Genomic DNA, 11810 nt, shown 5'->3' with positions numbered 1-11810 from the left:
TGTAAAAAAAAAAAATATAAATATAAATATTTATATAAACAATAAAAAAAAAAAGAATCAAATAATTTGTAAAAAGACAAATAATTGGGTAATTAACTTACAAAAAAAAAAAAAAAAAATATAATAAAATTTGAGTAGTAAAATAACAAAAAAAATTAAAACACATATAAGAGATATGATTTGGTTAATAAAAAAAAAAAAAAAAGAAAAAAAAAGAAAAATATCACAAGTGAAACTATTTAAGGAAATTTTTATATTTTTATTGTCAATAATTTTCGATATAACAAATTAAAAATCAATTTTCATAATATTAACAAGTATGGATTAGAACAAAAAATAATAAGACAGTATATATAATTAAAATTATTCAAAAATTGAAATGTATATTTTGTTTTTCACAAAAAAAAAAAAAAAAAAAGAGCAGAAAAAAGGAAATTTAAACTTTCAGTGATTTTGTAATTTTAGTACTTTCCCTTTTTTTTTTAAATTTGTTATATGTTTAATATAAATGATTAAATTTAGTTGCACAAAGTAAATTTCTAAAAAAAAAAAAAAATGAATTTTTCATTATTTAAATATATTTGGCATTACATTTTTTTTTTATTTATTTTTAAAGTTTTTCTGTTTATTTTTTTCAGAACGAATAATTTTTAATTATAAAATACATATCTTTCTGTTTTTATCTCACTCAATTTTAATAAACAGAAATTAAAAAAAAAAAGAAGAAAATGAATATTTTATTCTTGATCATGCCATAATTTTTAAAATATATATTTTTTTTTAACTCTTTATTAATAGAAAAATAAAGGCATATAAATTCATTTAAGAAATGATGATATGAAACATAAAAATAGGAAACTATATAATTTTAAAATTGATTATTCTTTTATTACTCATATATATACATATACTTTTAATAAAATAAAAATGGATCTTTATAATTTTTCTTATTTATAAAGAAAAATAAATAGTTTATTTAAATGATATTATTTTATTATTAACTTTTAAACTCATACATTTTCTTATCTATTAAAAATATTATATATATATAACATTTCATATAATATCATTTTTTAAGATTATTTTGATATATATATATATATGTATTAAATTTATTTTGTTATATTTTTACTAAAATATTTTATTTATAATAGTAAATTTAATAAGCATGAACATTACTGAAAATTTTGAGATGAACAAACATCTGAAATAAATTCATAAAAAATAATTATTTAAATTAATAATAGAAAATGTATTCTTTATTTTTAGTATACTTTCGTTTTAAAATATTTTTCTTCAAAACATTTTTAAGGCTTTTTTTATGTAGATAATATAACTGTCATTTAAAACAAAATTAAAATATAATTTTTCTTAATATTTAAATTTTTAATTTGTCAAAATTATTTAGAAAAATATAGATCTTTTTGTAAAGTGTATATGATTTTTTTATAAACTCTATAAATTTATTATCTATATATAATTGATAAATATAAAATCTTTTGAAATATCATTTCAAAAATAGTTATTAAATATTTTTCATACAATTATATTTTTTTTTTTTGTTGTGAAATTATTTTTATGCAATTACAAACTGTTTCATTAAAATATTAAATATACTTTAAGAAAAAAAACAAAAAAGAGAGAAAAAAAAAACTAAAATATTTCTTGAAATAATGACTCATAAATAACAAATAAAATTGTAATTCTTAAATAATTAGGAAAAAAAAGTTCTATATATAAATGCATGTTCCTTAATGCTTTAACTCTTCTACAATATATATTTAAAATTAAAAAGGTAAATTTATAATAATATTAATACATAATTATTTAATATATAATAATTAGTACTGTATTACAAGCTATTAGCAATTATGAAGAAATTCTTAACAATAATAAAAAGAATAATATCAACAAAATTTTGTTAAAATTATAAATTACAAATATATAGCTACATTAAATTTTACTATAAAGCCATATAATTATAAAGAATTAAAATATCATAATTTTATTTTATATAATTTTTTAACAATTTATAGATATTTTTTTTTTTAAACGAAAAAAACAATGAAATACGCACACACAAAAAAAAAAAAAAAATATGAATAGAATTATTTTAAATTTAGAATTTCTTATTTATAATTGCTCTTAATGAAAATTAATATCCGCATCTTTGAGTAGAATCGTTATAATAATTTATAGCTTTTTTTAATGAATTAATGTTATAACTAAAAAATTCATATAATTCTGATTCTGATAATGCCCATGGTTGAATACCATTTTTTTGAAATGGATGAATAATATTATACAAAAAGAAAAAGGAACTTAAGTATTCCAATAAAAAATTAAAAAAAACTTTTTTATGAAAATTTTTTTTGCTATTATAATTAGTTGCAATAGATAATAGGTAGTCAATTAGTCCTATTCTTAAGGAAATAACCACATCAACTGGTGTATTACTAAAAAAATTATTAAAATTATGTATAAAAATATCTTGATTCACAGGTTTTACATATAAGGGAATATTGTTACAAATTAATTTTTTTATGATTCCTATAGTTTCTTCATCTTGAAATATTAAATTATCAAATAGTTGAAAAATCATTTTTAAGGTTGTCGTTTCTTCATTCTCTTTTTCATTAACAGGGGTATGTTTAATCATATTTAAAGAGTCTTTTTTTTTTTCATAATTTTCTTTTTGGAAATTTTGATAATGGAAACAATTAACTTTTTTTAGTCTTAAGATATGAAATATCTTTAGAATTTTTTTGTTTAGAATATTAAGAAAATATCTCACTTTAAATAAAAAAGACCCTTTTAACTTTTTTAAAAACTCAAAAAAAGGAGATATTTTTTGTAAATTCATTTCATTTTTATAAAAACCTTTTCTATCTTTATTATATATTTTTCTTATTACTGCTTCTATAGTTTTATTATAAAATATCAACTTATCATTTACCATCTCTCCATTAGATAATATGCTACTTGCTTTTGCTATTTCTATTAATTTTTTATGAGAACTTTCTTTATTGATAAATTTTAAATAAAGAGAATTTTTTTCATATGTGTAATATGTTTTGGAACAATTTTTTTTTTTTTTTTTATGAAATAAATTATAAAAGGATAATTTTTTATCAGGGTACGAAAACTTTGCTATTATAAATTCATCAGACAAATTATAAGAAATATAATTATTGTTATTATTACAGTTATTTTTAATTAATGCTTTCATAAAAAAACTACGTTCAAATAAATATTTCGTTAGATCATCGTAAAAGAATGAATTAAAAAAATAATCAGATACATATATTGTCACATATTTTACTTTCAACTCATATAAATATATTATTATACTCAAAATATAATTTAAAAGTTTTTTTTTATTCAAAATAATGACATCATTGATTTTTAATACAATGTATATATGCTTAGGTATCTTACTTATTTTTTTATTTAAGTCATTATTATTATTTTTCTTTTCTTTAAAAAAATTTAAGTAGTTTAAAAACAAATTACTCCATTTTAATATATTTCTGAAAAAAGATCTATCAAAAACAGTCTGAAGTACATTTCTCACATCTAATTTAGAGATTATTTTTAATTTAAAAATCTTTAATTTATGAATTAAACAATTTAGAAGTAAAATTATCCAAATAATCATATATATTGTAACCAAAAATATATACCCAACTATACTCTTTACATTTTTTTTATATTTATTTTTGAACATTTTAAAACATTACATAATTCTATTATTTCTTCCTTTTTCTTTCCTTCTTATTTTTTTCTTTTTATTAATAACTTATTCCTATGTTTTTAAATATATATTTCATGTGAATACATTTTTTAAGTTATTTTTGTAAAATTCACCTTTTTTTTAAGTTTTTATATTTAAACTATTCTAGTATTTTTATAGGAATATAATAAATCATTTATTTTAAATTAATACAAATATATTTTTTTTTTGAAATATATAAAATGAACTCATAAATATATATTTAATATAAATATTTAACATGCATATTAAAAAAATGTATAATATTTCCCGTATTTTTTTTAATAATTAAAAAATCTTTCTATATTTTTTAAAATGTATAATTTTAGATGATAATTTTTTTTTTTCAGTGATAACCTTTATTATTTAGGTAAAAAAAAAAAAAAAAAAATTTTAAATATAATTAAATTTTTTTAATAAAAAATAGTGATTTTTATAAGATACATATTAGATTATTATTTTATATTTCTATTTTATTATTATTATAATTTTTTTTCTTCTTTTTCTCTTTCCTATATTTTAGTATGCTTCAAACTTCTAACAGAAAAGCTAGTAAATCTTAATGTACAAAAGTTTAATCACTAACATGCATAAACCAAATTATGAATAAAAATTAATAAATATATTTAATTTTTTTATGATATCACATGTTAAATATTTTTCTTTACAATGATATTTAATTATTATTTTATTTTATTTTTTTTTTTTTACATTTTAGAACACTTAATTCTTGTAAATTACTAATGCTAGACAAAACGAAGATATATTATTGTAATTTATGAATTATTCTATTACACATAACAAATTTTTCTTTTTTTTTTTTTTTGTAATTTTAAATAATAATCATTCATGATGAATATATTTTTGATTTCCTTTTTGGAATTATAATTTGATTATTTTTTTAGATTTCTAAATAATTTAATGAGTTATATTAAAAATATATATAGTACGCAAAAAATAAAAATATATTTCTATTCATTTATGAATACACATTTTTGAAATAAATCTTTGGAAAAAAAAATTTTATTTAATGGCATATAAAAAAAAATTTCAAGTAATATATTTCTATATATTTATTTTTTATGTTTCATTAATAGTTTTCTTTGCATAAGGTTAATAAATACTTTACTTCTTTTTCATAACCATATTTTTTATATACTGTAATCAGATCAGAAATTATTTCTTCATCATATGTTTTCATTTTTATAAAATTATTTAAACTTTTATCAGCCTGGTTCTAAATATATAAAATAAATAAATATAAATATATATATATATATATATATATATATATATATATATATATATATATATATATATATATGATAATATTCCATTATAAATGTTGCCTATTCTATACATATATTAGTCTTAATGTTGAATATAGCATTACATTAATAAAATTTTTTTTTTTTATTACTTTCATATTTAAATGTAAAAATACTATTGTTAGATATCCCCACAACTTATGATTAAAAAAGTTTATTTCATTTGATTTATATAAAAGCTTATATGAGTGCACATACTCTTTTTTTCTTAAATAATAAGAGCTTAAATATAGATAAGCATAACTTGATTTATATATTTGCATAGAATTTTTAATCATGATTTTTCCTTCTTTATATTGCTTTAAAGAGATATAAACTTTGCTTAACTGTAAATATATTTTTGTAAGAATATTTTTATATTTACATAAATTTAAATAACTTTTAAAATACTCAATACATTTTTCGTAATCCTTTAACTTATATAAGCATTCTGCATATATATATAAAATGTCTAAGTTATTGAGATATTCTTTTTTTTCTTCAATTAGTTTAATACAATTTACATAATCTAAAAAAGGTAGAAATTAAAGATAAGAATTTTAAATTAAAAAAAATAAAATAAGAAATATTTTTATTAAATATATATATATATATATATATATATATATATATATATATATATATGAACCTTTAATAGAAAAAAAAGCTTTTATAATTAACTGTCTAAATAAATTTGTTTTTAATGATAAATTTGTTAAAAACTTATTTTTATTTTCATAAATATACATAACAATATTTATTATATTAAATTTTATGCAATATATAAGAAATAGTAACATAAATTTATCTTTTAATGGAATTTCATCTATGTTCATTTCAAAATTTTTCAAAATAGTTATATCTTGTTGATCCTTTGAGGTATCCTTTACTTTAATTTTTTCTTTTTCATGTCCATTTACTTCTTCTTCTTCTTCTTCTTCCTCTTCCTTTTCTTTTTCTTCTTTTTTTTTTTCGAAAATAGGTTCTTCATTGTTTGATTGCTCTTCCTCGTTTTCTTCAATAATATCTTGATTTTTCTTCATATGTTCTTTTTCTTCACAATTTTTTTTTTTTGAATTTTTATTTTTTTTCTCATCTTTTGTCAAAATTATTTCTTTTTTTTTATTTCCTTTGTTATTTAGTTTTGTGCCTATATATTTATGTGTTTCTTTTTCAAAAAAATTGGAATTATTTTCAAATTCTTTTTTCAATTCATTTTCATTAGTATTTAAGAGAATACATATATTTATGTAATAATGTATGTAATCTTGTTGAAAGAAATAACATAATGCTTTTATATATATGCACATTTCCTCACTTATATCTAAATTATTATTGTTGTAGGCACTAAATAAATGTAAATTGCTCATGTTTATTTCTTTTTTATTTTTTATGTTATCTGCATCTTTTTTTTTTTTTTTTTTTTTCTTTAAAATATTTATTAAATAATTAACTATTTTTAAGGATTCTTCATATTTATGTATATTTAAATATATTAAACTTAAAATGAAAATACTTTCTAAGTTTTCCTGAAAAAAATAAAAGTGCATTTAGTTTGTTTTATTTGTGTCTAATATTAAGAATACATGTAATATATAGTTAGATATATATATATTCATCATATAATTTTTTTTTCTTTTTTTTTTTTTTTTACAAAATTTGTTAACTCTATATAAGTAGATAGACATAAAATACATGAATCAATTTTTTTGTGATTTATATATTTTTCATAAGACTCAAAGTTGTTATGATAATCAAAATTTTCATATGAATAAGAATTTTCATTATTATTTTTTGTCAAGTAATATTCTTGATAACATTTTTTTTGTATTTCTTTATTATTTTTTGCATTATTTATATTATTTTTAACTAATAAAACCTTACAATATTTATAAATTATATCAATAAATAAATTTTTGTTCTGCTTATTTTCATCTAAATTAAAAATAGATATTATTTTTTCATCCCTTGTATTTTCTATGAATGATTCATTTTTTTTAGTATGTATTTTCCCTAAAATTATATCTTCATAATTTTCAATATAATCAAATAAATATGAATTACATTCATTTTTATTTTTTTTGCAAATGCCATTTATTAGTGAGGTGAAATTATCCTTCTGATTATTTAGCTCATAGTCTGCTATTTTTCTTTTGTAAAAATAATTAGTTTCTATATCATTATTATCATTGTCTTTTTCATAACTATCGTAATTTTCTATTATATTAACAATATGGTTACTGTTTTGATCTTCTACTTTTTTTATTTTCATATGTTTTTTTTCAGAAAATACATATATTTTTTTAAAAATTAATAATAATATTGCTTCGTAAAAATATTCATTTTTTTTATCTTTTAATAAAAATTCATTTTCCTTTACAATATTTTGTAAATAATTTTCTAGATTACTAATATTATTTTTTTTTTTTATTTCATCTATTGATATATTATTTAAATTTTTTTGTTTTTCAAAATAATTATTTATTATTATGTTAGATGATTCATAAACAAAATTAAATAAATTAGCAAGTATACAACTTATATTTTCTTCTGAGAAAATATTTTTTTCCTTTTTTTTTTTATTCTTTTTTCTCTTATGTAGTTCATCGTTCCCTTTATTATTTTCCTGTTTTTCATTTATTTCATTTTCTTCCTCTTCCTCTCCCTCTTCATCCTCTATTTCACTACATATATTATCGTGTAAATTAAAATTCTTATAAATTTTCTTATTTATTATCTCGTATGTTAGTTTTATCTAAGAATACAAAATATATTTTTAGAAATAGTAAAAAAAAAAGAAGTTGGATATTTTTTTTAAAAATTATTTACCATAATATTTTTAACATTATTATATAAATTTATATAAGTAGCATTTTCTTTCAAGTTATTTAAGAATATAAAATATTCTTTTGATTTCTGATAAATTTTTATTTGGTCTTCTTTTTTTAATTTATTGATCTCATTATCTACATATTCAATTCCCTCAATAATTAACCTATGAAGATAAAATAAATTTAGGACATATTTTTTTAAAATGTAGGGTTTTTGAATTTATGAAATATTTGTTTTGCAAATATTATTCATTTTTACTTGTTAAATAAATTGCTGATACTTTCATTTTCGCTTTTAATTTTTTCTTTTTCATTTTTCATTTTTATATCATTTTTTAAGTTATTTATTTTAAAGGGAGCTTCAATTGTTGAACTAATTACAAATGCTATAAAATAATCACAATTTATTTTAATAATATTGATATAAACTTAGAGAAAAAAAAAGGAAAATTAAAACGAAAACAATTTTTACGTTTGTAAAATTGAATAGTTAATAGGATATATGCACTATTATAAATAAAGAAGTCATCATAATCATCATTTTCTTTTATATTTTTTATTTCATTTTTAAGAGTGTCTACTTCTTGTAATTTGTATTTTATATCAATAACTAAAAAAAAAAAAAAATTAAAAAAAAAATAAATAAATAAATAAATAAACAAAATAAAACAAATATAAATGAATAATGGATAAGAATGAAATTAATGAAAAATAACTTATTAACCTTTATTAGATATAACATCTGAAATATTAATCTCAAATTTTGCACATAAAGAATTTACTATATTGGTAGTAGTATTATCTAGAAAAAAAATAAATATTATTTTTTATTTTATTACTATTGAAATTAATAAATTATAATTAAAAATAGTATTTTTATGCATATCTTTATTATTTCTATTAATTCTTTTGTTTGTGATAAAATGCCACAAGTAACCAATGTATTTTTTACCTTTTTGTTTTTTATTTTCACTAAAACAAAGTAAATATCCATTTATATTAAAAGAATCATAATATAAAAAGTTGTAAATATACTCGATTTCCTATTAAATAAAAATTTTTTCTTTTATAATAAAGTTATATATAAAGCTTAGTGTTATTGTTGTTATATATATATTTTTTTTTTCCAATACCTTTATATTTCTATATTTGTAAATAACATTTTTATTCCACGTAATTTTGTATTTATTATTTTGCTCATCTAAAATAAAAATAATAATGATAATAGTATAAATAATTGAACATATAAGAAAAAAAGAAAAAAGAAAAAATAAGAGAAAAGAAACCTTCTACAAGAGTCCCACTATTTAAGCAAAAGTCTAGAAATTTGAACTAAAAGTATATATTTATAAAAGTTTATATATATGTATTAAATATACTTTTTATATAAACAATTTTTTTTAAACTATTTCCCTTTTTTTTTTGAAATTATATTTTTACTTGAAATGTAAGAAAATTTTTTTTTGGTATTTTGTTTTCTGCATCTTTGGGTATATTATATACTCCATCAACCTAAAAATTAAAAAAAATACAAATAATATTTTATTATTAATATATATATATATATGAAATAAGCAAAAAAAAAAAAAATAATATTTTCTATTTTCTTTACTTTAATATTCATTATGTTGTAATTGTTTCTATCACAAAAATATCCAACCAAAGAATTTATATTCAAGGTAATATGAAAATCTTCGGATATAAAAAAAGAGAAATAATATATATATGTAAATATATATTTATAATAATAATATTTAGATCGGAAGATTTTTTTTTTATTTTTAAAAATAATTAATTTACTTAAATCAATATCTGTTTTTATAAAATTTTCTGTTATGTCTAATTCGTTTTTTGAGTTATTCTTGCTTTTTTTTTTTTTTTTTTTTTCTTCTTTTTCGTTATTTTTTTTCTTTTTCTTTTTTTCATTTTCCACATTTTCATTTTCTATATCTCCTTTTTTTTCCTCATATTTATAACAAATGGTAATATTTTTTCCTAATATTAATTGATCATGTAAAAAAGGAAATGCTCTTATGCTTTCACTTCCAATTAAAATAAAGTTATTTTCACTAGTAATATTTTTTGCGAAAACTTCTATTTTTATTGAATTCTCTATTAAATCATTTATAGCAGTTTCTAAATTTAAAAGAAAAAATAAGTAAAATTAATTTAAATTTACATAGTTTTTTTCTTTTTTAAAGTTACCTTCATTTATTTCAATGTAGTTGTTGCCAAAATTAACTTGTTCACATTTATTTTTTTTTATTATATTTGATTCAAAAATATTATTATGGAAATCTATTAATTTAGTAAAGAAAGTTTACTATATTTATAAATGTTTATTAAATATTTTCTATAAGTCTTTTTTTTTTTTTTTTATATATATACATATAAACTTTTATTAACTTATATATATTCTTTAAATTTCAATAATCTACCTATTACGTTTATTTTGTAATAACATGTTTCATCAGATGCATTGAAATTTGTAACCTGTTTTTTTTTTTTATTAGAATAAAAATTTATTTACAATTAAAACAATATGGAAAATTAAGAATTAATTAATTATTTTATTTTATTTTTTATTTTTTTACAAAAAAAGACACAAAAAAAGGACCTTCAGGCTTCTCTTTATATTCCATATTTATATAACCAAGAAAAAAATAATATATATATATATATATATTTATGTATTTTTTAATAAGAAAAAATAACTTTATTATTATAGAATTATGATTTCACTTTTTTTATTAGACAACAGAAAAAAAATAAAAAAGTAAAAAATAAGAATAAAAAATAAATAATAAAGCTTATTAGATTAATATTAAAATAATTTTTTTTTTTTTTGTTCATATCACAATAATCGTAAGTGAAATGATGAAAATTTATTTTGATCTTTTATTTTTTTAATTTTACTTCTATTTTTAAATTCATTAGATTTCTAAAATATATACATTTTTTTATTTTTATAAATACTTTTTTAATTAATTTTTCTACATTTATTTCTCCTATACTTAGTTTTTTTTTTTTTTTATTAATTCTCCTTATTTATATTAATTTAATATATTTTTTTTATATAATGATTAGCTTAAATTTTTAAAACAATAAAAAAAAAATTTAGGTTACAAAAAATTGAACATTAAAATGAAATTATGCATATAAGTATTTATTTAAAAAATATAAAAATGGAATAAACTTTTTTTTTGGAGGAATTTTCATTTTTTTTTTTTTTTTATTTTAATGCAGATGATACTAATATAATAGAATCTCCTCTAACAAATACCATGTCTAAATTTCTTTCCACTTTCTAATAAAAAAAAAAAATTTGATAACATATAATTTTATATTCAAATTTATATTATTCTACATTTATTTTATTTATTTTTTTTTTTGATATCATTAGGTTTAATATTTAATAACATGTATATAAATGAATAATTTTATTAATATTAGTTTTTATAAATCTAAATTAATAATCATTACTTTAATACATTCTTGATCATTTTCTTTTACACTATAAGTTTCACGAGCATTTGATAAAATCATATTTAAGTGATTATCGTAAGCCTTCAAAAAATTTAAAATTAAAATAATTTAGATTAATAGTATATATACAATAAAAAAAAAATTGGATTTAAAAAAAAAGAAAAAGAAAAATATATAAAAATGTAGAATAAAATTTTAAGTACATCTAATTTTCCTATTATTTCTCTATCTCCTTTACATTTTAGAAATATCTCTTCTTCCATATTTAGGCGAATAAAATCTAAAGGACCTACATAAAAAATCATCAAAAATAAAAATAAAATAATTTAATAAATTATCAGTTAACATTTTTTTTCTGCGTTTTTCAAAATTACTTTGTATTAATGCAATTTTCTCCATTTTTTAAAAAAAATT

General features: G+C 16.0%; 3 protein-coding genes across 3 annotated transcripts; all 3 read right to left on the bottom strand.

Annotated features, from left to right (window-relative positions):
• Positions 1–2155: 2155 nt before the first annotated feature.
• Positions 2156–3658, bottom strand: PRELSG_0504300 (conserved Plasmodium protein, unknown function; the record flags this gene model as incomplete). The annotated part of the gene is made up of 1 exon (XM_028675291.1): positions 2156–3658. One exon carries the CDS (start codon positions 3656–3658, stop codon positions 2156–2158), a length of 1503 nt encoding a protein of 500 aa, XP_028531894.1.
• A 1204-nt stretch (positions 3659–4862) lies between these two features.
• Positions 4863–10552, bottom strand: PRELSG_0504200 (conserved Plasmodium protein, unknown function; the record flags this gene model as incomplete). The annotated part of the gene is made up of 17 exons (XM_028675289.1): positions 4863–5009; positions 5193–5608; positions 5729–6608; positions 6734–7834; positions 7909–8074; positions 8170–8296; positions 8383–8520; positions 8635–8712; positions 8863–8953; positions 9044–9111; positions 9197–9242; positions 9351–9422; positions 9523–9602; positions 9711–10046; positions 10116–10208; positions 10349–10403; positions 10505–10552. The coding sequence occupies 17 exons, from the start codon at positions 10550–10552 to the stop codon at positions 4863–4865; spliced, it is 3942 nt and encodes a 1313-aa protein (XP_028531893.1).
• A 590-nt stretch (positions 10553–11142) lies between these two features.
• LSM3 (U6 snRNA-associated Sm-like protein LSm3, putative) lies at positions 11143–11795 on the bottom strand (the record flags this gene model as incomplete). Its single annotated transcript, XM_028675288.1, has 4 exons — positions 11143–11217; positions 11394–11477; positions 11600–11685; positions 11771–11795. The coding sequence occupies 4 exons, from the start codon at positions 11793–11795 to the stop codon at positions 11143–11145; spliced, it is 270 nt and encodes an 89-aa protein (XP_028531892.1).
• Between the last annotated feature and the right edge of the window lie 15 nt (positions 11796–11810).

This window comes from Plasmodium relictum (assembly GCF_900005765.1).
Source record: "Plasmodium relictum strain SGS1 genome assembly, chromosome: 5".
Lineage (NCBI taxonomy): Eukaryota > Apicomplexa > Aconoidasida > Haemosporida > Plasmodiidae > Plasmodium > Plasmodium relictum.
The sequence above is the reverse complement of the archived record's forward strand: the minus strand, read 5'-3'. Positions and strand labels throughout refer to the sequence as shown.